Here is a 25,993-nt window from a genome sequence, read left to right on the forward strand (position 1 = left end):
AATATTTGGTATTTACAACATAATTGTAGTTTACAGCAGAGTTGCTTTTAATGGTTTGATGAAATGTCATATATACCCACAACAAAGCATGGACCGGCTGAAGTCTTCAGACATTCTTCCAGTAATTTCATCCGTAGTCTCTGCAGCTCTGGACTGTCCCACTCCTCTGGGTCAATTCCCCAGTAAAGGTCCACGACCTGGAAAACACACATACACAAATATTTAACACACCACTGAAATATATACAAACACTGATGCACAACTTCCAGTTGCAACTTATAATATTTAAATAAATTTGCTTTTAATACATTCTTTATTCAACTCAAAGAAGAAGTTTAGTGGAATGTTCTTTCTTTCTTGCTTGCTTGGGTCCTAAAAGATGTATTTTTGCTGCTTTATGCCATTATTATGATAAGACAGTAAGTTGACAGGAAGCAAAGTGGGACGATTGGGAAAAGTCCATGAACTGGAACTCGGGATGCCCAAAGCGTAACATGTTGGCATGCTCCCTGCGAGTCGGCGCTTACAGTTTAGTGGAATGTTCCGGTTACTTTTTTTTTTTTTTTTTTACAATGAAAAGAGAACTGGCACAGGATTCATAGAGGCACTTCAAGAATAAAATTTTATAAGACCTATATATCAACACCCTTAACTAAAGCCTAATTCCTTTTTATTACTAAGTAAGGAAGATCTAGGGAGTAATGAATGCCTGGGAGAGTATGAATTTCCACACTCTTTCAGCACACATTAGCACTTTAAAGGGAACCGCAGGGAGAGGGATGAGGGAAGAGACAGAGAGAGACAGAGAGAATGAGAGAAAAGAAGGGAGGAATGTAACAAGAAGAGCAATGCTGAGGCTGTGTTCCTGCAGTCAGCTAAATGCTGCACTCACGCTGGGACACATTAAACTGCTTACTGCTCTCAATTAAGAGTCTCTAATAATTTTGAGTGTGTTTTCAGAATCACTACAATAGTTTGAGTCTGACTGCACATATGTATGTACAGCAACAGCATAATTACCTCACACAGAGACATTAAAAAAGGTTATCTTGTATATTGATTGTTATGAAGAATATGCCATCTGCCTTACTGTTTTGATTAAGTTAGTTGAAAATTTCTCCACATGCAATCACCCACCCAACAAACCAAGTTAGAAGGATATTTGAGGGGGGAATTCAACACCCAGCTCATTATTCATTTTAAATACCATACATCATTTTGATAAAATTTGTAACAGATGCCATGAAACTTGTAATACTCCTTCTTTAAGGACCCCATGTCATATTAATAACAAGCAAAGTGATTTCTGGTGCACATTCTTTTTGGTCACTATTTGGCAAACAGTCCAACAGAATTTTCCTTATTATAATTATGGTACTGTTTAAAAGTTAAAATTTAAATTAAGTTTAAATTGATAAAAAGTGACATTAAATATTAAACTACCATTCTTTTGAACTTTCTATTCATCAAAAAATCCTGAAAAATATCTCCACAGTCTTCACAATAATAAGCACAATTGTATTCAACACTGTTAAGAATAAGAAATGTTTTTTGAGCACCAAATCGGCATATTAGTATGCTTTCTGAAGGATCATGTGACTCTGAAGACTGAAGTAATGACTGCTGAAAATTCACCTTTTCACCTGAATAAATTAAAATTTAGAATATATTAAATCAGAAAACCAACAGATTGTATGTACATTATATCTGGGAGCATGTCTGAGTTTAGGTTAGTTTAGTTTATTTAGTTTACTCAACAGGGACCATGCACAACACAGCTGTTGTGCCAGAGTTTGCTATAAAGCTAATTTGCTTTCTGCACTCCCTGGGCAATACAACATAAAAGTACAGCAGTACAATACAATAAAAAAAAAAAAAAAACTCACCCAGATTATGGCTCTACAGGACAGACACTGACCACCCCTGAGATCACTGATCACATAATTGATTTGTCTTAAACCTTATTTTAATTTGTTTACTCAGGACCACTTTCATCAAAGGATTTATTGACAAATAGCAATAATTAAGATTTTCAGTATGATTCAGTTCTGAGCAAAAACTCTCCAACTGTCCATACATTAGAGCAGGGAGTGCAGCAACACTGTTTCCCCCCACAGTGTTACAGAACAGCTTCAGCAGAATTATTTTTACCATACGCTAAATCAGATCATTGCATTGCAAACACTGATTTATGATATACAATAATGAATAACAACTGTACTTGATTATACAAGAGACTATATTTAAAATGAGGAACAATCATATGTCAAGAAGGAAAATAATACAATTCCAGATTTGCTGAATGGATGGAGCTGAAGTGATAACTGTCTGATTGTGGAGGAGCTGGGGATGGAGAGCAGTAATGAGCGCAATGCGGCACGATAGGAGCAGCTGAAGTGTAGCTGAAAAGGCAACTTAAATAGAATGCAGACTGCCATGTGTTGATTTCTTATAGGCAAACATGGATCAGCTGGCCTTCAGCCGATGCCAGCTTGACCGATGTGGCCTGCCTGAACTGACACTACGCTTTATTATTAAAAAGACTAAATGCTGTGCATTCTCTAATGTGAGCAGATACTAAATTCCAGATTAATTTGAGATGGTAGTTGGGCAGAAAAGAAATGAGAGAATTTAAGAAATCCCATCCTTGCCCTTTCTAATACACTGTATTTGGTCTTTCTATCAGCTTAAAACACACACACAGACAGATACATTTAAACATATACACACTCTTGCACCCTCAAACCAAAAATGGTTCACCTCCACTGGTGGTAAAATGACAGAAGAACAAAAGACTGAGGGAATGAAATTGCTTGTGTCTTTGTGTGTGTGTGTGTGTGTGTGTGTGTAACGGACTTAATGAAGAGAGACAGGACATTTCCTCAGTACCAGTATGGCAGGACACAGGAATATCCCTGGACACATTTGTCAGAATCAGTGTCACTGGTGCAGATAATTCAAACGGCAAACACGCTGCAGGGGGAATCTCTTTCTGCTGCACGCATGCGAGCGTGTATATGCTGAAGGACTGGGGCTCCGTAATCAAGTATGTGTTTCTGTGTGTGCGTGTGTGTGCGTGTGTGTGCTGATCACATCTGTTCAGTGTGTGAGTATGAGTGTGATTAGTTTAATTTGATGTTGATTTAATGTGTCTATGCTGGTCACGTCTTTCTCTTTCTCGCAATCTCAAGCAAGTCCAATAAAATTCTGATGTCATTCACATTGTGGTAGCTCTTTAGGACCCCAAACACATTTCTTTTGCTCAGCTGGCAAAAACCAAGCCACTGTGAGTCCTGCCATCCTCCCAGACTTCATTTAACAAATACAATCATGGCTTCCATCCAACAGCACATAAAGCACAAGAGACTGCCTACATAATGTGAGCTCTACACTCAACCTCTCTATGCTAATCAAACTTCTAAGAAGAGAGAAATACTTCATATGAAAAATGTGCAGCTTTTTATGTATACGTTATAATGCTGAAAAGGAAAATCCATGCCGAATTGGCTGTAAGAAAAAAAAAAAATATATATTTTTTTTCATGCACCCCTAGTTTTGACGGCATGGCAACAACTCTTCCTCTTCTCTAAAGCAGTGCAACATGTCCTCGCCCCCTTCGTTGCATGTTCCCGGGGGCGGGGTTTATCAGGGTTTATGATGTCACAAACCCGGGAAGTAGCTCGTTGTAGTCCCTATATGAGCCGTTTTTGTAGGCATTAAACTGACTTAATTTTAAAAGACCGGTTTCATTGAACCTTTCAGCATTGTAACTTTGCAGATATTGTTTATGCTCAAACAGCAACATTACAAAACTAACTAAGTGGAATCGCAACCACCCCTTTAAAAGGTTTAACACAGATCTCAATATCTCAATAACTGACACACAAACTTCAAGAATGGTGACAATCAACAAATGTAAAAAGATGAGCTCTTAACATCACAACACAACAAAAATGACAAAACAGCAAAATTTTAAATAAAACCATCACACAGCAAAAACAAGGATCCTAATACAGTAATATATGTTTCTTAGTATTTGTTTCTCAAAAGCTCCCATAAACTGGAAAATATATAGGCATTTATTTTGTTTTCAATTCACATTTTTCATTGATAATGATGTTTATTCATAATAATTCATAATAATGTATCAGTATATGTAAATATTAAAATGAATCTTTATTATTAAAAGCACTGTTTATTGTTTATTATAGCTAATGGATTAACAAATTGAGCCTTAACGGAAGGTGTTACCAGTGCATTAATTTTCACATTGCAATTAACAGGTTTTGAAAGGTTTTCCATATACACTATTGCTGATCTATCTAAAAATCAATTAATGAACCAATCAGTCAATCCATCAGTCCCCATGATGCAAAATAAAACTGGTATATACTGGTCTTGATGTCAAAACACGTGCACCTAGACACGAGTAAGCCGCCAGAAAGCCATTACAGATGTTTACATACGGAGTGAAATCAGGATAAAGGGCAAACATCAGGTTTTGCTTAAACCGTGTTTACATGACTTTACATGTTTATTAAGTACTCAATGTACTGTAAGATCATGCATGTAAACACACTCATTGACATTCTACATTGTCATCAGGAGTGGTACATGACAGGCCTGTTTAGTCCAGAAATGACAAATAACAGGCTTCAAGTGTGATAATCAGGTTTGATCATTCTTTGTGATTGGTAGATCACAGCAAAGACTGGCAAGAAGTTTTCTTATTGGCTGGACTGCGTTTTGGCTGCTAGCAGTGGAGCAAGTGGTGGGAGAACTGTTTTCACTCAAACAGAATGAGTGCAATCAGTCATGCTTTCACATGCACACGCTGACACTCGTGCACAAACACTTACACACATTGAGCTTGATGGATCTGAACTATTAACTAACCAAGCAATTAGAGTGTGACAGCACAGCCCCTGGGAAAGACTGATAACAAGATATATAGACAGTTAAGAAGCCCAAACATCTGGACACGACAACACAGATGACAAACAGACCCTCCTTAGATTTCACTGAACAACTGAGAGAGGGACACAAGGAGACAATTAGCATGCATCTGATGCTTTACACAAAAAACAAACCTGAGAAAATTAATCAAGGAGCTGAAAGACAGTATAAAAAGCTGTGATGTTCAGCAAAACAATGATATTTTGAGGAACTCAAGCCACAAAGCCATGAGATTTGTAATAGTTGGATGAGTTAGCAGAGTCAACCATATGAGGGAAATTAATGGCTTAGCCTATTCCCCGTATGCTAAAACAAGTTTTTATGAACACAGAGTCTGCAACTGATTCCTCAAATTACAGAAGCTGTCATCTATTTTAATGATGCCCATATTTGTAAATGACAACCTAATCACATTGTTATGAACTATGAAAACAGCTCAATTTAACTGGTATCATGAGCAAAGAACTATTACAAATTTTGAATTCTGTTTCCTTGCTTTCTTTAATGCATTACAGCCCACATTTAAACCACACAGGGCTACACAATCACATGCATATGCAGTGATTACCATTAAACACAGCACATATTGCACCCCGACTTGGAGTAAAAGAGACTGAAACGCTGTCATTTTCCACTAATAGTGCCTCCACAGAAATGATGATGAGGTTTACTCAGCTACTGAGGGCTCTGGCCATAAAATTTCATAACACGAGGCAAATATGACTGTATTTACATAATTACACAGCTCAAACTGAGGATTTGCAAACATAATGCTTCATAAATCCCAAACGGCTGGTGATAAAGGGTGAAAGTGTGTCAAACTGGTCAATGTCAGTGCTGGAAAAGTTCTTCATTTAAATTCAAAACTTACCCTGAAGACATTTGAGGTGACATCAAAGTAGGTAGCCATAAACCAAATCAATGGAAAATTTCACCAAAAAAAAAAAAATCATAGACAAAACAACTCAAGCACTGTTGTTGACAGGTTTTAATACTTTCAGGCTTTACTGCATCTATAATCTGTCTTCAAAGGACAACGTCTCACGCTTCTTCTCTATTCTCCTCGGTTTTCATGATTATTCCGAGAACTTTCAGACGATGCCTTGAATATGGAACGAAAGGGAATGAAATCATGTAGAAAACTATCCTAAAAAACAGCCCACAGAACACCCCTGAATTAAAGAACAGAGGCAAATCTTTGTATGCGACTGAAGAAATAAAAAAAATAAAAATCTGTTTTTTTGAGGAACAGTCTTGTTTTGTAATGAAAATATATAGGTGACATGCTGTCAATTACTTGATGGTGACATGATTATTCATAAAGAGAAGCACATATATTGGAACCATTCAGGCCTCTATGACAGATTTTTTTACATTCATTGATAGTATCTGTCCATATTGTGTGTATACATATGAGTGAATACTGGATATTTAAAATAATTATCAGACTAAATTATGCAATATAATCAAGGCATATATATATATATATATATATATATATATATATATATATATATACATACATATATAAAAATTTATATATACTGTATATGAAATTTTATGAAATCTTTTATAAAGTCAATTTATGCGCTTGCCTTTCATCATTTTTTTATTTTTTATGTTTTTTTTTATGTTTCTACTGGTTTGAGTAACACTCTAGTATAGGGACCAACTCTCACTATTAACTAGTTGCTTATTAGAATGCGTATTATTAACATATTGGCTTTTTATTATAAAATACATATTCTGCATTACTATATTCTACATCCTTAATCCTACCCAATACCTAAACTTAACAACTACCTTACTAAGTAATAATAAACAGCAAATGATGAGTTTATTGAGGCAAAAGTCATAGTTAATGGTTTGTTAATAGCAAGAACAGGACCATAAAATAAAGTGTGACCGAAATTTCACAGCCTATATTAGATGTACACTGTACATGGGGTATGATATATTTAACAAAACAAAAATGTTGCTCTTTATTCTTAACTAGTATAACAACCCATATATAATTACACATATCTACAAACAGCTATACTGTATCAGTAAACAGAAATCGTAATCTAAGATTCAGCTTGTTTTGGCTGCCTGCAGTGATCCCTACTTCTGCTAAACAGAAAACGATCATCTAAATGGTAAACAGCACAAGAGTCAAATGGTTAGAAATCGCAGCGTTATGAGCAGATTTTATGATGAGATCCAAAACGATTGAGCGGAGGCTACAAACATCATTTACAATGCAGTTGCCAGTTTCAGCCCAATGAAAAGGCCCACAGATTCTCCGGAGACGAGTTATGATTTATCATCCTTCTGACACCTGTCTCTACATGAATGTATCACTTTAAGAGAAGACAAATGAGTCAACTGATGACCCCCATTAAGGGCCAATTAGAAGAGAAATATGATTCTCCAACGTGTACATTGGTCGAACACTATATCTTACGCTAACACCATTCATTTATCGAAAACAAGAAGAGAATAAGAGAATAAGACAACACAAGCATCTACAAGAGCAAAAGTAGGAGCGAAACAGAGGCACAGTGGGAGATGAAAACCATAAGATAGCAAAAGGTAGAAAGCAAGGAATAAAAAGGCCTGTCAGAAGTCCACTGATTTAAGAGGCTGTTAGCTCACCCACCCTGCAGAGAGAACCGTGTTCCTCAACCCCTCGGAGCAGTCACCAATCTCCATGCCTTCATCTCATCTCACAAACTACCCACAATGCACTGCTCTTGAGTGCCTCTGCGATTAGACTACTGCTATGGCAACCAGCTGCCTTGCCTGCTTGCCTTTTCAATTTAGAGAGAGAGAGAGAGAGAGAGAGAGAGAGAGAGAGAGAGAGAGAGAGAGAGAGAGAGAGAGAGACGTGAGGAGAGAGCAGCCAAATGTTAAAACCATAAAACCTTTACATCAATCATGTCTATGCCTGGAATGAAAATGGCCGGGGTTTTTTTTCTGCAAATGGATAATCGATGCGCTCCAGCTGAAAATGTAGAAGCCACCTCAATTCCACACAAGCCCATGGATAAACGCACCAACAGCGAGGCATAACCTCCAAACCCCATGAGGAATGAGCGCTTGTATTTCAGTCCTTCTATCTTTTCATCTCTCTCTGTCTCTTTCTGTTTACCCTTCGGCTGTTTTCCATCCTTTTTTCTCACCTTCTCATCTGCTGAAGCTCCAATGAGTGCTGACAGATCCAATGTGCTCTCGCCAGCACAAAGCACTTACACAACAGGCCATGAATTTCCAGGGTGACTGTAGGGGTTGGGGTTAGATTCATAGCCTGCTGAGGAGTGCGAACGAGCCACCAAATGATGGTAACATAGGTCATAATCCCACTCTACCACCTTTATGACCTTAAGAAAGGCAATTAACCCAGGCACAAACTGCTAATATCCTTTTTCTCCACAGATACACTTTCTTTTTTTAACGACCCTTTGGATGTCACAAAATCCATTAGTTCCACAGGAAAACTCTGAAGGACATTCATTTGATCACAATAACAGAACAAAAGATGTAGAAGAGACTGAGCACAATCACAATTTGAGTCGAAAGTCCAGCAGTAGTTTTGTATCTTGTTCAAAAAAGGACTAAAGCTCTTTGCTCACTGAGTCTGTTTTTTTTTTCTTTTTTTTCATATTTGTCATCCTTTCCTATCAAAATGCTTGAAAATTGCTTGGATGCGAAAACGCAGAAAATTGAACCTGGTCCGTTTTTTTTTTTTTTATGACGGACAAAAGTTTCACAGGCAGTGTGTAAACGTGATTGACACAACATAAGGTTGTATTTATTTTTTACAGTTTGAAAATTTCAGACTCAGTGTGCAAAGACCTTAAGACTTCTGTCCACTGGTTTGGTAACTGGATTTTTGAGATGAGGGCATTGCACTCAAAATTAAATGAATACATTAAATTAAATTTATGCATTTAGCAGATGCTTTTATCCAAAGCGACTTACAGTGCATTCAGGCTAGCAATTTTTACCTATCATGTGTTCCCAGGGAATCAAACCCCCAACCTTGCGCTTGGTAACGCAATGCTCTACCACTTGAGCTACAGGAGCACTATTAGAGTTTATTATTTAGTTATAGTAATTGTTAGCCATACATTATTATCTGTATATTTTATATTAATTTGTTGGTTTCAGAAATTTTATATTTTTGTGTTTTGCATTTTTTTTTTTAATCTGTTTAGATTTTCTTGAAATGTCTATAATAAGCTATTGAATGGAAGGTTCCATTGTGACTCTCCATATTACACCATGTGGTGTAACAACAAGCCCCAGACTAAATGCTTAATCAGTTAATCAGCCCTCTAAATCTATGAGAATTAAAATCTGTCAAAAGTCTGTGACTGGCCATTTAATTTTAAAATATTTCTTTATACCTGGAGATGATCTTATTGTACAAGAACATTCGGTAGCACTTTTGTATAGGGACCAATTCTCACTATTAACTAGTTAACTATGTTAATAACTATGCCTATTATTAACATTTTGCCTGTTTATTTGTACTTAAAAATATACATATATTCTGCATGACCATATTTTACATGCCTAATCCTACCCAATACCTAAACTTAACAACTACCATACTTACTAAGCAGCAAATTAGGAGTTTATTGAGGCAAAAGTCATAATTAATGGCTTGTTAATAGCAAGAATTGGACCTTAAAATAAAGTGTGACTGAACATTCTAATTAAAAATTCCAATACTGTCATTTAAAGAAAAAAAAAAACTGAAATCATTTTACATAGCTTGAAGGAGATACATTATTTAGTTATTAAACTCATTATCAATTAATTAGAAGATATATTAACATCTTGAATTTCATTTTTTTTTTTTCAGCAGTGACAACAGTATTTTGTCAGAAATCATTATTACTGTGTGTGTATATTGTGCAGGGCGACATTTAATCACAATTGCTTAACTCCTGTGAAAACCAACTTAGTCGTACCAAACTCAATAATTAATAAACATTTATAAAAATGTGTTTATATGCAAATTAGTCAATTCAGTAGGCTACCTGACAAATTTAGACTCGACTCCAGCCCTGTAATCAAACTTTGCCTCTGCTGCGGTCGTCATGGCAGCCAAACAGCATTACCAGTGATCTACAAGTGCCTACAGCAACTCTCTTGTGCTCTCATTTCATTATTAAGCCCATCATTAAGAAGTGGTGTTGGTATGAAAACAGGACTTATGTGTGTGATGCGTGAAGACTGGGCCTGTGTTGATGTGATCAAGCTGACTGGAAGCTCATCGGGAGATAGTGAACAGATTACACAGTTGTTGAAATGGTCTGCTGAGGTTTAAGTGTGAACCTCTATGGTCTGTGGCGACAGTGAGACTATGTGGGGGTCATGTGAGGAGAAGAGATCATCCATTTTTGATCTCTTTGAGCTTTGTTTTGTTTGAATGGACATGAAAGATTTTGAAAGACTGAAAAAACAAGACTTTGGGGTTTTCAATTAATCAGTTATCAGCCTTATTTTCCAATTTTAGTTTTCCATATCTGCAAAAATCCACTATCAGACATCCTCTAATATAAATGATTAGGCTATATTTTGCAGTAAGATATTTCAATATCAGGAAATAGAAGAAGGGGATGGTCAAATCTCATAATATATAACCAATTGTAAGAATGACTGATTAAAATATAATCTGACATCAACAGTAAACACAATATAGCATATTATGTGTAAAAATAATTTCAAAAATCGACTGCAACTCAATAAAAAGAAAGTCTTATCATTATAACTTTTCATATAAAGCAGATTATGGTATATGCCGTAATTCACTCCCCACACTGTGAAAGCCTATCAGAGTCCCACACTGTCATGTTACAGCGCTTCCAGGCCTGATCCCACCACTGCTAAGAGGATTGAGTTGTGTGTGTGTGTGTGTGTGTGTGTGTGCTGTGACTGGACTGGGATGAAGCCTTGGGCAGAGAAATGTAGCCTCACACACGCATGTACACAGACACACTCTATCCAGCACCCATTCTCTCAGGGACGCCACAGGAAATAGAATCAAATAACAGTGACCAGAACGAATCGCAATTTGCCACATCATATTTTCTGGTTGAGAGAACTCCCTTCTTTTTCTGTCTGTCTCTCACTTTTCTTTCTCACCTTCTCTCTCTCACACCCGAATTCTTTCAGTTTTCTGCTTTCTCTCTTAAACTAACTTTGTTTTCTTCTCAGTTTAGCTTAAACAATAATGAGATAAATGTAATTTAAAAAGGAAATTTATTAACCAACATATCCAGTAAGATATTAAAAACATTCTTAAAACAAGACACGTTTACTTCAGATGCAAAATTAGACCTGATAAATGAATTCATTTATTGTTGTAAGTTTAAGCCTAAATATCTCTAATTTAAATTAATTAAAAAGAATGTTTCAATATTTATACTTGAAAATAAAACAAGTACTGATGCATATTAAGAACGTGTGTTTTTTGTTTTTCAGTGAAATAGTGCTCTAAATGTCCACTTCTGTGATTCAAAACACTTGATTTTCTGAAAGGAATGATTCATCACAGGTATGCGCTGTTATGAGCCCACTTGACTTATAATCATTTAATTTATAAGCAATGCAATCACAATAGGTCTGAGCAATAGGACATGACTAGTTTCCATCCCCAAATCTCATATTTGAAGAAATTTTTATTTAACCCATTATTCCTGCCTGACCTTGATGTCACATACAACTCTCAAATCAGTCACACCTGATGTGCATAAACTGACATACTCATGAAAAGATAAGCAGTGATATAATGGCTCATCTATAATGATGGATGAGGAGAAGATTACACCAGGACTCAAGAAGAGGTATCTTAAAACTGGAGTATGTCAGTTAATGGCACCAAAAATCTATTCCACAGAAATGTAAACACAGTAAAAACACAATATATTAAACAATATTGACAACTGCAATTGGTGGATAACTTGTTAGATTAAAGCAAGTTGAACTAAAGAAATTCATAGTGAAGCAAAATTTTACTGATTTTATTTACAGTCCTAATCAGTATTATTGTATAGACTGCCAATAATTTAAGTAGTTTTATTGTACTTTTGCTTACTTTCTTTGTTTTGCTACTTTCTTTGTTTACTTGAAAAATGCCTATTGTCGAATGCTGCAGCTAGGTACTTCAGAAAAACAAGCACTTTTTACCTCATTAATGCCTTTGTTATATTGCTTGCAATTTGTTTCTTTGTTCTTCATTTTATTACTGACTGTTTACTTGTTTTAACTGTTTAACTGTTTACTGGTACATATTTTATAAGTTTAGGATTTAAATTTACATTTGGTAACATTTAATCTTTAGAAAAACAATTTTGGGATTATGACTAAAGACCTGCTCACACTGACTTCACTCCCATTTTGTAGTTGCTCCTGAAATGTGCTGTTCATTTGCATAGAGTTAAACTTTTTGCTACTTTGTTCCATCACTGGACACACTTGCATTCTGTCTCCAGCGGTCACTGGAAGTTGGCAGTTCTCTGCTGAATGTGAATGGGATCATGTCGTTTTGACTTTGCATGTCTCTGACAGCATGAATGGGGCTTAGGGATTCACCTAACCCATCCAATCCAAAATTCTAAATCAGATTTGATAATCAATTTCACGTCCATCCATTTCAGATGTACGTCACATTTCGGAAGCAAACATCGGTTACTTCCTCTTCATTACTAATAATTTAAATTACACTGTTAAATGCAATGTTCAGTAAATAAAAAAATAAAAAAAAAAGATACTATCATGATTATCAGTGTCACTTATGTTTTTAGTGACACTGAAAAATCACTGAGCAGGCTTGCGTTTAACAAGGCATAGTCTTGTTACATAAAGATCTGTTACTTGAGGGGATGCTCTTGAAATCAGGTCAAGCCCCACACCCTTGTAGCCTCAGTTAAATCTCAGCGCACTGTCAGCGCCAATGGCCATGGTACCTCTTCTAGGCACTGCATTTGTTTATCAAATTGCACGATAAAAATCTCCCCACTGCTCCATTCTCTCAGACAACAAACCATTTGCATTGTAAATACCACTCTAGAGGAGAGGAAGAGAAAAAGGGATTATTTCTGGCCATGCTCCCGAGGGCAAATATAAAAGACACATACTTTCGTCTTGCATGGGCATATCAGTGTTGAGATCACATAATAGTTCCTAAGAAACTTTATCTTCCCAGCCAAAAGAGTGAGAAGAAGAAAGCAGAAGGTTAGGAAAGAAAGAGAGAGAGAGAAAAAAAGACAACTGTGTTACCTGGAATTCAATGCCATAGTTCTCCCTGCAGAAGTCTCGGAGTTTAGGATAGACATGTTCTTTCAGAGCATTTCTCTCTGCTTCTGTATCTGTGACAGGAAACACAAACAATTATGAATATTAAGAGAGGATACTCAGAGGACAGAATTTTAAACATTTATCTGTAAATATTCATAAATCTTTGCCTGTAAATGTCTGTAAATCCATTTATTCAGATTTTTAACAGGTTGTAATTACAAAAAAGTACTGTGTTGGTATATTTATTAATATTTTGAATTTATTTTTATATTTTCAGGTTGCATTTTACATTTATTTTAATTTTTTCGTCAATTTATGTGCTTTTGTCATTTAAAAATGTATTTAAAAAAAAAAAAAAATGTTTTTTATGTTTCTACTGGTTTGAGTAACACTTTAGTATAGGGACCAATTCTCACTATTAACTAGTTGCTTATCAGCATGCCTTTAACACATTGGCTGTTTATTAGTAGTTATAAAGCACATATTCTACATGATCATATTCTACATCCCTAATCTCACCCAATACCTGAATTTAACAACTACCTTACTAACTACTAATAAGCAGAAAATTATGAGTTTATTGAGGCAAACATCATAGTTTATGGTTTGATAATAATGAGAATCGGACCTTAAAATAAAGTGTGACCCTGTTTTGTTTTTATTTCAGTGTTTTTTATTAAGTCATTTAGTACTTCAACATAAACTTATATTTTAACTAGTTGCCAAATAATTTTTTTTTTTTTTTTTTTTTTACATTTATTAATTTTTTTTTCAACCAATATTATTTTTAGTTAACAACAACAACACTCAAAGATTACCAAACTCATGCATCATGGTATAAATGTGGTATTTCATGGTACTTCAAAGAATACTATGGTGTTTCTGTGATACATGTCCAAATAACAACAACAATGTCAATGTGGGTTGAAGGTCTTTCCCTCTAAGGTACTTTACATCATATACATAAGTGTTTACGAGCAAATCACATACAAACACCTACAAACATCTCTCTTTCAGTAACTGTCTTTTGTTCTCTCTTCAACCCGTTCTTTCATACACTGTATTTTCTCGGGGGATAGCTGCCAGCAAGGCTTGAAAACAGAGATACCCCGGCTTACATTGTAGTCACTTCTGTTCTCTGCTGCTAGTAACAGAGCAAAAACAAACACAGTGTCTGAGATCACACTGACAATCTTGGATTCAAAACCTGGAAATAAACACAAAGTTGCATTATTTTGAAAATGTAAAAAATAGCAATAATATGACATCAAATAAGAAATATTAAAGATAAATGAGAATATGAGAAGATGATTGTCAGGTTTGAAACTAATTGGTACAGTTCATGCAGCTTGTGTGCTGCTGCCATTAAAGCAAAAACATTCTGAAATTAATTTAAATTATTCACTTATGAATTAATTTGTGGTGAATAAAATGAGTTAAATTAAAATCCAAAATGCAAAAATAGCAGCATTTACTAGTGGCCTCAGAATCTTGCACACAGCAGCAGTGCATATTGTTGAATATTCCATGATGCCCTTTGTCACAGACAGTCAGGGCAATGTGAAGCATGAGAGTTGACACATTGAGGATAGTCATCCTTACTGTATTTACTACTGTACACAGCTGCTAGTAGCAAGGCGAAAACAAACACCACCAGCGCCCTATTCACAAAACAATTAAACCTACATTTACAAACCTTTGATACAGTACCTAAAATATTCTCATATATGAATATGAAAAGATTCGTTTTGTTATCACAACAGTCTAATGTCAAGGTCACGTTACGTATAGGTGATGCGTAGTCAAACATCTATCTTTGCATCTTTCTGCTAAGCTTTGATTTACCTTGGAATGACAACAAAAGGTAGCTGAACTTGATTGCTATTTTTACGCACATTTCAACCCTACCAAAGCAATCTGTCAGTCACTACGAGTTATGTCGTGGCAACATAGGAGGTTTACTTGAGAGCCCCAATCCGCTCTGGCTTTCAGAGAAAATGCCAATGACTTTTGGCTAGTGGATTTTGCATACCAGAGCCACTCCCTGTGCATACAGGTATAAATAGTTGACAGGTGCATCCACTCATCAGATTTTTGCTTCGGAGCCAAGTGGGTGAATGATTTCTTCTCCACAAAGCCTTTTTATTCTGACTGGAAGAAAGAAGCCCTGGTTGGCGTGAAGGCACAACCAGTGGTGTCCCTGTTGATTCAGTGATTCTCCTGGGTGCTTCAACTAAAAAAGCTGTTTCTCAGCACGGATGGCTCATGTCTTTTTAAAGATGCTGTTCTGTCCGTGTTCTCTTGGTTGCGGTTGTTACCTGTCCTCTGTCAATGGCCATGAGTGTTGCCATCAGTGTCTGGGCATCCAACACGTCGAGGCTGGTGCGTCGAGCCTCCCAGAGGACTGCGGCGTCCTCCGTGTCCCAGCCAGCCCCTAATGTGGGAAGCTGCTCTTTTTCAGGAGATGGCGAGAACAGTGCCACTCCTTCCCCCGGAGGAGGGCCAGGGGGAGAATCCTTTGTTCCATTTTGTTTCTGTTCCGCCACTGGTCCAGCAACTCGAAAAAAGAGCAGTTTCCTTTTCCTCCGGGTTATCAGGCTTGTGGGTTGACAGTGAGTGACGTGCTGCCTCCTCACTCTCACCCACGACGCCCCCTATCGTCAGCAGCCAAGAGATCGTGGCTCGGAGATGTGCTGCCTCTCCACGCATCTATGGCCATTCTCTCTGTGATGTGATGAGCCAGGACGCGATGCCTTTTATGCCATCCAGGTTTCCCTCTCTGTGAACCCGTGTCTTCCCTTTGACAGACCACTCTGTCAGTCTCAGCTGGCAGCCATTCCTCTGTACTTCTACGTAGGACCTGCCTCAGAGACCCATTCTATATGTAGTACTGCCCCAGGCCTGGGTCAGTCCATATCAGTGTCTCCACATGATACCTCCCTACGGGCAGGATGTGGTCTCTCCATAACGCCCTTCTCTGGAAGGTTCGCTTCCCCTTCATTACTGCCAAGCTGTAAACAACAAACAGGAAAGGCGTGAAGCACCTTTCATGAAGGTCGAAATCCCTTTTCTTGAGAAAAAAAATTCTGTCATAGGAACAGCACCCTGGCTTTCTCCAGCAGCGATGTACTCACCTTTTGATGCCTGCTTGCGCCAAGGTCAGCGAATTTGCGCTGGGGCTTTGGGAAGGTTACAGCATTTGTCTGACAACGTGGCTGCTTTTCAACATTTGCAGTGCTACAGGGTTGTGACGGGGTTCAAGTTGTGGCGCTTTCCATGGACCACCTGTCGTCACGACATAACTCGTAGTGACCGACACATAGGGAACGTCTCGGTTACGTATGATGGAGGGAACAGAGATGTTATGTCCCTATGCCACAACCTTGAACCATCGCTGGTTGCCAGGGACATGTTCTCGGCTCCTCAGTATAAAACCTAATGAGTGTATGCACCTGTCGCCTATTTATACCCGTATGCAAGGGGAGTGGCTCAGGCATGCAAAATGCACTAGCCAAAATTCATTGGTGTTTTCTTTGAAAGTCAGAGCAGATTGGGGCTCTCAAGTAAACCCCCTATGTTGTCACAACATAATGTCTCCGTTCCCACCATCAGGGAATGAGGGTTACGTATGTAACTGAGACATTTCCTCTTCTACTTGTCTGTATCAGTTTGCTATTATGCAGGCTCTCCACTGATAGTCGATATTGCGACAGAGAACAGGAAAATCTGGCTGGATAGCTCTCTGTGGAAGATGAGGCCAATCATGCGCTCTGAACCCTCTAGATACAGTCAGCCAAGACAGCGTGTCACAGCTCGCTACAGCATCTCTATCTGTGTCAACCTATTTCAGATTTTTGGCGGGTTGAACAGCTCGTGCGCCTTTCATGTTTTAAATCTTTTATAACTGTCCATTCTGATCTTTTTTGGGCTGTCCTATAAAGTATCTAGTCTCAGCTTGTTACTTTTCCCTCATACTGTTTTCCTGTGCCAGTTTTGTTTTTTTGTCAGTAATAAATGCTGTGGTGAAACTATTTAGAGTTTTTGTTTCCCACCCACAATCTTTTGAACTGGCTACCTTGATAACTTTCCCTTCTCTTTTCATGTCTTCCTGTACTCTTTTAACTTTTTTCTCACCCCAACAAAACTAAAACATGATTATCCAAGCAAGACAAGCACTTTTCTTTAAATTGGCATTAAATAAAAATGTGTATGTTGTGAAAATATTGTGAACAATTCACCTGTGCATATGTTTTATTTGTTTAATGTATTGACCTTTTAATGTTTAATCAAAATATCATATCTGGACCTTCTGATGGACCTTCCACCACCCACACATGCAAATTCACATTTGGCCATGAGTTTTGAGTGCAACACCCACATCTTAAATTTCACAGTACGAAAGTAAATATTTACCGCTACTTCTATTTCATTGTAACTTTAAGATGTGGTCATATTAAAGTAAAGGTCATATTTATATTCATGTTTGACAGCCAAAGGTTCACCCAGTGAACGTAAAAATAAACATTTTCAAAAACTGAGTATAACGAGGAGACATTATTCTATTCATTCTTCAAGCCCTGAACATTAAAATAAATTTAAAAGTTTAAAAGTATTAACAGATTACTTTAACAGACCATGAATAACTCCAAAAGCGTGATTATTTGCACAGTAATATTACAGACATATTAAATAGTGTATATCTAGGTAGTCTATCCAAAATGGTGCCACTCTATATTACTGTAGGTGGCCATAATTACTATACCTACATTGAAATTAATCATATTGTGTACGTTTTTTTTTTTTTTTTTTTTACATTGAACTTATATTAAAAAAACTACCTGCATGTAAATACATACAATTATTAAATTCTGTAATTACATTATAATTACACTGTTGACCCATCCCATACACCTTAACCCACACTGTAATTTTTTTTACAGAATATTAAATATTAATATTATTATTAATATTAATATTAATATTATACTGTTTAAACATTTTACAAGATGTAGCTGTAATTAGCAATGCATTATGGGTCAAATAAGGTTTTACAGTTGTTAACAGTATATTTCCATGTCAACTGTAATTCATTTACAAGAAGCAGGTGTTGTCTCTGTAGCTCCTGCTTTTTACACTATCTTACTGTAGTGTGGCATTATGGGATTGCACACGCATCATTCAAATCTGAAATCCAGCCGAATGGAGCAGCGCGAGAATGATTGAAGTTTAGAGGCTTTACTCATAATTCCTGGTAAGTTCACTTAATTTTACTTAAGAAATATATCCTTTTATATTTATTTAAGTTAATGTAAAAGCAATATACAGTAATGTCACAATAGCCTCCTATCATGACATTTAGACAAGTGGCCTTGGGTACTTATGTGCAGTAAGATGGAAATTGCTATCACAGCATAGTTAGGGTTAAATTCTGCATTTTTCTCATTTTGGCAGTTACATTTTCTTATTGAGAGCATTTAAAGTAGTGTTTACCTAACTTTTAACGTAAAGCCCAATGCAAACCATTGTCATAGTAACTACTATCTGTTGAAATAACTGACGAACAGCAAAATATGTGAAATTTCATTTGTTTATATGTGTTCAACTGTCCCATATTGACGTGACACCTTACTATAATTAATAACTACACGTTAATGAAAAATTATGTATATTCTGTAGTTGTACTCAACATTAAAGCTGGTCTGAGCCATTTTTTAAGTGAAAGACAACTTTATATGCCCGACTGGACAAGTTACCCTGATAAAAATTTGAGTGGAAAAAAACAATAACTAAGGAAGCATCGAAACACGAGACTGATTCTGATTATATTATCGTTACATTCAACATCAAAACAAGTTTAACGGTGCACATAAACTCACGGAATATACATGAGTTTAAATGTTTATCTGGTGAGTTTATTTATAACATATGATATTGTTAAGTAGCATAACAAGTGAGCTGTTTTGCTGAGTATCACGATTGCAAATACATAGTTCAATAAACAATTAGTTAACAAGTTACTTACTTTTTTTAGACACAATATTGACTGTTGTTGTATTTCACCAACGAAAATAGTTCCACGTTTAGTATTACGTTTAAAAAGTATCATTGCATTTTTCCAACATTTCTTAATTGTATTTTCAAAAATGAATGTAAAACATTAATGTCATAACACAGTTGTAATTTTGCATTGTAAATCATTTAATTTGATTGGTGGTACAGTTCTACAGTGTATTATTATAATTTAATTTATTGATAAAATGCAAGAGTTTGTTTATTTTAAAATATATGCCTTTTTTTGGGTGTTCATTTTGGTCTCATTTATGTAAATACATTTTAAAAAAATCACAAGATAATTTCCTTTATTTCTTGTAGGTTCAAAGAATAGCAGCTGATGTGGAGAAATGCTCCAAGACTCTGAAGCTGATTATATTAGGTAATGTATTAATTATTTAAATCATTTGATAAACTTGTAATTTAGATTACATTTTATATTGAAATACTGCATTGTAGGTTACATTATTGTTTATATTTATTCATTTCAGGTGCACCCAGTGGCTTTTGACTATTTGAGGGTCAGATGGTTGCAAATTCATACCTCAACTTTGGGGCTGGATTTGCAGTCTTATTACAACTTCAGTCTGGCATTCCGGGAGCAGGCATCTTTTGCACACTTGAATTTTTTCAAAGGTAACATGTTTTACTTGAGTAATTTCATTTGAGAAAATGTTACTTATTTAGTGTAAAGGGTTACTCCACCCCATAATGAAAATTTATTAACTAATCACTTACCCCCATGTCCTTCCAAACCCGTAAAAGCTTCGTTCGTCTTTGGAACACAATTTAAGATATTTTGGATGAAAACCGGGAGGCTTGTGACTGTCCCATTGACTGCCAAACAATTAACACTGCCAAAACCCAGAAAAGTATGAAAAGCATCGTCAGAATAGTCCATCTACCATTAATGGTTCAACCATTATTTTTGTTTTCTTTGTGTACAAAAAGTATTCTTGTCGCTTCATAACGTTTCGGTTGAATCACTGATGGCAGATGGACTATTCTGACGATGCTTTTTATACTTTCCTAGACCTTGAAACTGTTTTTTATTTGGCAGTCTATGGGACAGTCTTGAGCCTCCTGGTTTTCATCCAAATTATCTTAAATTATGTTCAGAAGTACCCTTTAATTACTGGCAAATGCTGATTGTATTGTACAGTATAAGTGGCATTTTGACATTTATTTTATTGAGCTAGTTTCATTCAATACTTAACTTTATCCTGATGCTTCTGTTTGTTTTTATGTGCAGATGTTTTCTTGGAATCACAACACTCAATGGATACAACATGGATACATAGATGATCCAACGGTAGCTGCACGGATATCAGGCTGCCTGGCGGACATCTCGGCATGGATGAAAGAACATCACCTCAAACTGGCAAAGAATGAGCTCCTTGTCTTCCCTGCCACTCCAACTCTACAGCAAAATTTCACCATCCAGTAAGGTTCATCAACAATTACCCCATCAAGTTCGGTCAGAAATCTTGGTGTAATCTTTGATGACCAGCTGACTTTCCATTGCAAAAACTGCTTGATCTCGCAGGTTTGCATTGCACAACATCAGAAAGATCAGGCCCTTCCTAACAGAGCATGCTGCTTGTCCAGGCCCTTGTCAATTCTAGGCTGGACTACTGCAATGCTCTTCTGGCTGGACTTACATCATGCACAATCAAGCCTCTACAAATGATTCAGAATGCAGCGGCACGACAACAGCCACAGGCTCAGCACCCTCTACTTCCACTCACTTTTGAGAATCTACATCTCCTCCAGAAGTCTGAGATCTATGAGTGAGCGACACCTCGTGGTACCATCACAGAGTGGCACAAAATCACTTTCCAGAACATTCTTGTTCACTATTCCTGGCTGGTGGAATGATCTTCCAACCCCTATCCGGAATGATGATTCACTGAAAAATGTCAAGCGTCAGCTGAAAACTCATCTCTTTCATCACTATCTGACTTCTTTCTTTAATCATTCTTTGTCTAGCTTGTACTTACTTGAACAATGCTTGAAACTTGGTATTATGAGCACTTCCTGTGTCTATGTACGGCGCTCTCTCCCACCTTCAATACCATGACTGAGGTGCCCCTGAGCAAGGCGTCGAACCCCCAACTGCTCCCCGGGCGCCGCAGCAAAAATGGCTGCCCACTGCTCCAGGTGTGTGTTCACGGTGTGTGTGTGCACTTTGGATGGGATAAATGCAGAGCACTAATTCCTAGTATGGGTCACCATACCTGGCCACATGGCACGTCACTAAATGTAAGTACATACACTCTAAAAAATGCCGGGTTATTTTTTTTTATCCAAATGCTGGCTTCTGGCCGTTGGGTCATTTTATTGGGTTGTTTTTAATATTTTTACCCAGGTGCTGGGTAGTTTTTCTGTAAATAAGTTGGGTCATTTTTAACGCTTGTCTATTTTTTTTTCTACCCAACCACTGGGTTAAACAACCCAGCTGCTGAGTTACAGTCAGCCTTTTTGAATCCTCTACAGGACAGAGCAGTTCTCAGCACTGCAGATTTGGTGCACTTCTTCAGTGAAATAAAGGTTTGTATAAATTTTATTTCATTTATAATGTCTTTACTGTGCTGTAAATTGTATTATTTTATGCAACGCAACATAAGGACGAGATGTCAGTCAGCAGCGGTCGCTTCACATGATGGAAACACCTTTTGTCTTGCATAACATAAATTGATTTTTTTCGTTATAGTACTGAGTTTAAGTTAATTTGATGTTAATTTATGTTCTCTAAACTCAGTACTGTTTGTTTATGGGAAGGTTTTGGAGTCAGTTACAGCATCTTTGAGCTACGAGTGTAAAGTGAGGCCACAGTCTAAAGTTAGCAGTTTCCCCACGAACAGCAGCCTTTCAACGGCTCAGATTTCGATGATACACCGGCACGAGAATTAGCACAATTTCTGTGAAAAGCGATTACAGAAAACGGCTCTGAGCACCAGAACAACCAGACACAGGAACAGTTTCTTCCCTCAGGCAATCCATCTCATGAACACCTGACAATAATTGTGGAACACACACTATTTATACACTTATTTATCTAACACACATACTTAGTCTACATTTCAGTTTGCACATAATATACCAGTACATACAACTGTCTATTGTTATATATCTGTACATACAATTGTCAATTTGCATATTTTTTTATTCCTTACTTACCTGGTCCATTTTTTTTTAATCTGTTTTTTGTTCTGTCACTGTCATTCTGTTACACTGTGGAAGCTTCTGTCACCAAAACAAATTCTTTGTATGTGTAAACTTACCTGGCAATAAAAGCTCATTCTGATTCTGATTCATTTTGGGCTACCAAAATCTGAAGAATGTCTGCTTGAAGGGCTACCAGCGATTTTGGAATTTTCCGAGCCCTGACAGCTTACACAAATGTCACTTTCATGCCAAGCAGCTTTCTGTTGTCAACACGACACATTCGGTTGACCAACTATAACCCACCCTGAAATCTACATGGACAAATCTGTCATCCTCATGCAAAATTCACAATTTACAAATACACAAATGGTCCTACTGAAATTACTTTATTTTGCCCATGACCATTCACCAAACAGCAGGAAATGTGATTGCACCTTTTGAACAAAATTATTACTGCCCTTTCATATTAACAAAAAAAAAAAAAAACATAACACATGATCTTTAAAAAAAATGTAAAGGTTTATTTCAAAAGGTTTGTTGTGGTCTAATCATTCAACGTCCAATGTTGTAATAATCTCCTTGCATGCAAACAAACCATTCTCAGAACAAAAGAAACCTTTAGACCACATTATTGTCAAGTTAGTAGACAAGACACGTTACAGACAGGCAAAACACCAGGGAAATACAGATATCTTCATATAGTCATAAACGAATTAACGTGCCACGCACTGGAGAGTGCTTTAGACAGCGAATTTGCATAACAGATTCAAGCTTTCAAAATGTATCCATCTGCAAATTGAGGCAAAGATATACTGTAGGTATGGAGAAAAAGAAAGTAAGAAAAATAGAGAGGCAAAGAAAAGAATAAAAGAACCACCAGCTATATGAACTGCTGTGCTGGCCTCCACATTTACATGTGGCATGTTTGAAATGTCTGACATGACTGACATAGAAAAAAAAAAAAAAAAAAGAACAGGGAGAAAAAGGAAAAAAAATAGTAAGCTCATTCACTACAGGTTGGGGGGAAAGGGAATAATGCCAATAAAGCATTATTGAACCAGACTGAATTGAAGGAAGGAACGAAGGAAAGTGAGGAAAGACAAAGGCGGGAGTTATGAAAGGGTGTGAGAAATAAATTAATTGAATGAGACTTTATAATTTCTATAATAAAATCATGTAGCCCCAATCAAAGCCCAGAAAGGCTGCCATTAAATAGATATATGGACTAATGAGATTTTCCAGTCTCCTACATTAAAATTGAACATGAAATCAAATTGGACCCTATTTACATTAAGTGCCCTTGCCACTTTAGACATTCTAATAACTATAAGTAACTACTGTACATGTCAACTAATTGCCAACTATTAGAATATGAGTAGACTATTAGTTTAGGGTTAGTAGAATAAGTTGATGCGTTACTTACAGTTGCAAAGTTACTTACAGTTAGTCAAATGTCTGTTGAGAGATCATCTAAATTAGCTGTTAGCAGATTTTAAGCAGGCAGTCTACTAATACTCTACTCTATTGGTAGCAGACATGTAGTTAACGTGAACTATCAATTTAAAGTGTTGCCAGTTCCAGGACTTTCACACACAGAATGCATTCTTGCATCCATCTGTTGTTTTTCTATTGTTTTTCTACGTAGACATATGCTTAATGTTACATTTTTGACCATAATAACATATTATGCTGTTTAAGTGTCTCTTATTCTTTGTATCTGAGTTCAAAAAACATGTCTCATGACACCTGTATTTTGTTCCATTCTGTTGCTTCCTGTCTAGCATTTTTGAAATGCAATAATGCATCCCATAGGTTTTTATTTTTTTATTTTATTTTATTTTATTAATAACTAACATCACAAATAATTACCATCTAAACACCTGGCTCGATTCTAGCATTTATGTCTAGCTTTTTATGATCCAGTCACTTCACAGTTAATAAAATCATGTCTTGCTTGTTAAATATTCTTGAATTTACAAAACGTAGCATAATAATATTAATAATAAAAATGAATAATTAAATAAAAATAAATAAATACTGTGGCCACAGAATTTGTTGCCATACCTTTTAAATTTTTCTTGTTGTAGTTAAATCATGACCACACTTTTTTTTTTTTTTTACTAAAATAAGTAAAAAAAAAAAAAATAATTAGTACTGCATGGCCATGATTTACAAAATAAAATTAGAGAATGAATTGGTACAATGTGATTTAAGTAAATGAAAATGATGGAACAAATGAACAAAGTGTGGCCATGAAATTTTGTTGTGAATGGAATCAGACATGATAAAGTGATTTTCCTTTATGTGTTTATTTCAGATTTATGTTTAAGAGCTTCAGAATGGCACATCCAACAACACGCTCACAAACTGGTTCTTAAAAGCATATGAATATATAGACCCATATTTGAGAGCTGTATAGTATGCCACACCACATTACCATCAATAACATTTTAAGCTAAAAGCTTTTTACAGTCACTTACCATGTTCTAAACATGCTTTAATACTTTATGAATATCTGCTTCATTTCGATCCCAAGCTTTTGTGCAGTCGTATCCCATGGGGCTTTCACATGTGTTTCCAGCAGCACGGGCTCTGAACGGATGGTCGCATATAGATGAGCTCAGTATTGATACAGCTGTCTGATGCTGAAGCACAAGACTCTTAGGGATTAGGTGAGGTTGCAAGATGGAGGACGATGGAATGAGAATTGCTCCCCATCAAAGGCGCCTGACCGCGTGTGCTTAACGACTAAATGAAATCCCATCTGTGACTAAAACACATTCCTGTTGGCAATCCATTAGCTCCATGGCATTAGTAAACTAATTACCAAATGCTCAAAGGCAAAAATATTATCTGAATATTCAAAGCACATAATTATCTATCATTATTATACGCCATTTGAGGGTTTTTGAATGCATTGCTTATGAAGCAATGTTGCATTAAAGGTTGAAGTGTGTTAATCTTTTCTCTGTTAGAAATACTATGATAATTTAATATGCAGAGATGATTCTAAATTAGCCATTCATAGGATGATACTCCCGAAATGTGCTAATAACACATTGCCAATTAGCCAACCATACTAATACTGACTCAACCGAGAAGGTCTATAGTACCTGGAGAATGCTGTCTGTTAGCATTTCCATTCATCTCAATGCAATAGCTCAACTGCTGATCTTTGATCTTGTTCACATTTTTCTGAGCCAGTCAACTGATCTGTGAATGCCATGTGACTTATTTTGAAGCCTGTGAAAATGAAGTAATGACAATGCTGACTGGCTGATGTCACCAATAATCCAAACAGGTACACTCAGTAGTTCTTTAGCAAGCATTAGCACTGCTGTTCTGACAGCATATGACTGGTCATATTCTAGCATACGGCACTCGCATTGAACAAAGTTTACAAAGAGTGACGGGTTTGTACATGTTTGTTTTTTTTTTTTTTTTAATCGCTGTTGTTGTAATGTATCGGGAGGCTAGAATGCTTCCAACAACAGAAACATACATTAGAACTCTGTCTCTTTTACGT

General features: G+C 36.5%; 1 protein-coding gene across 1 annotated transcript in view; it reads right to left on the minus strand.

Annotated features, from left to right (window-relative positions):
* Positions 1–25,993, minus strand: part of LOC109046288 (NACHT and WD repeat domain-containing protein 2-like) — a 60,949-nt gene that overhangs the window by 24,509 nt on the left and 10,447 nt on the right. The window contains 2 exon segments of the mRNA XM_042728343.1: positions 81–197; positions 13,231–13,319. Coding sequence (XP_042584277.1) covers positions 81–197; positions 13,231–13,319 — 206 coding nt within the window.

The sequence above is a fragment of the Cyprinus carpio genome, chromosome B7, assembly GCF_018340385.1.
Source record: "Cyprinus carpio isolate SPL01 chromosome B7, ASM1834038v1, whole genome shotgun sequence".
NCBI lineage: Eukaryota > Metazoa > Chordata > Actinopteri > Cypriniformes > Cyprinidae > Cyprinus > Cyprinus carpio.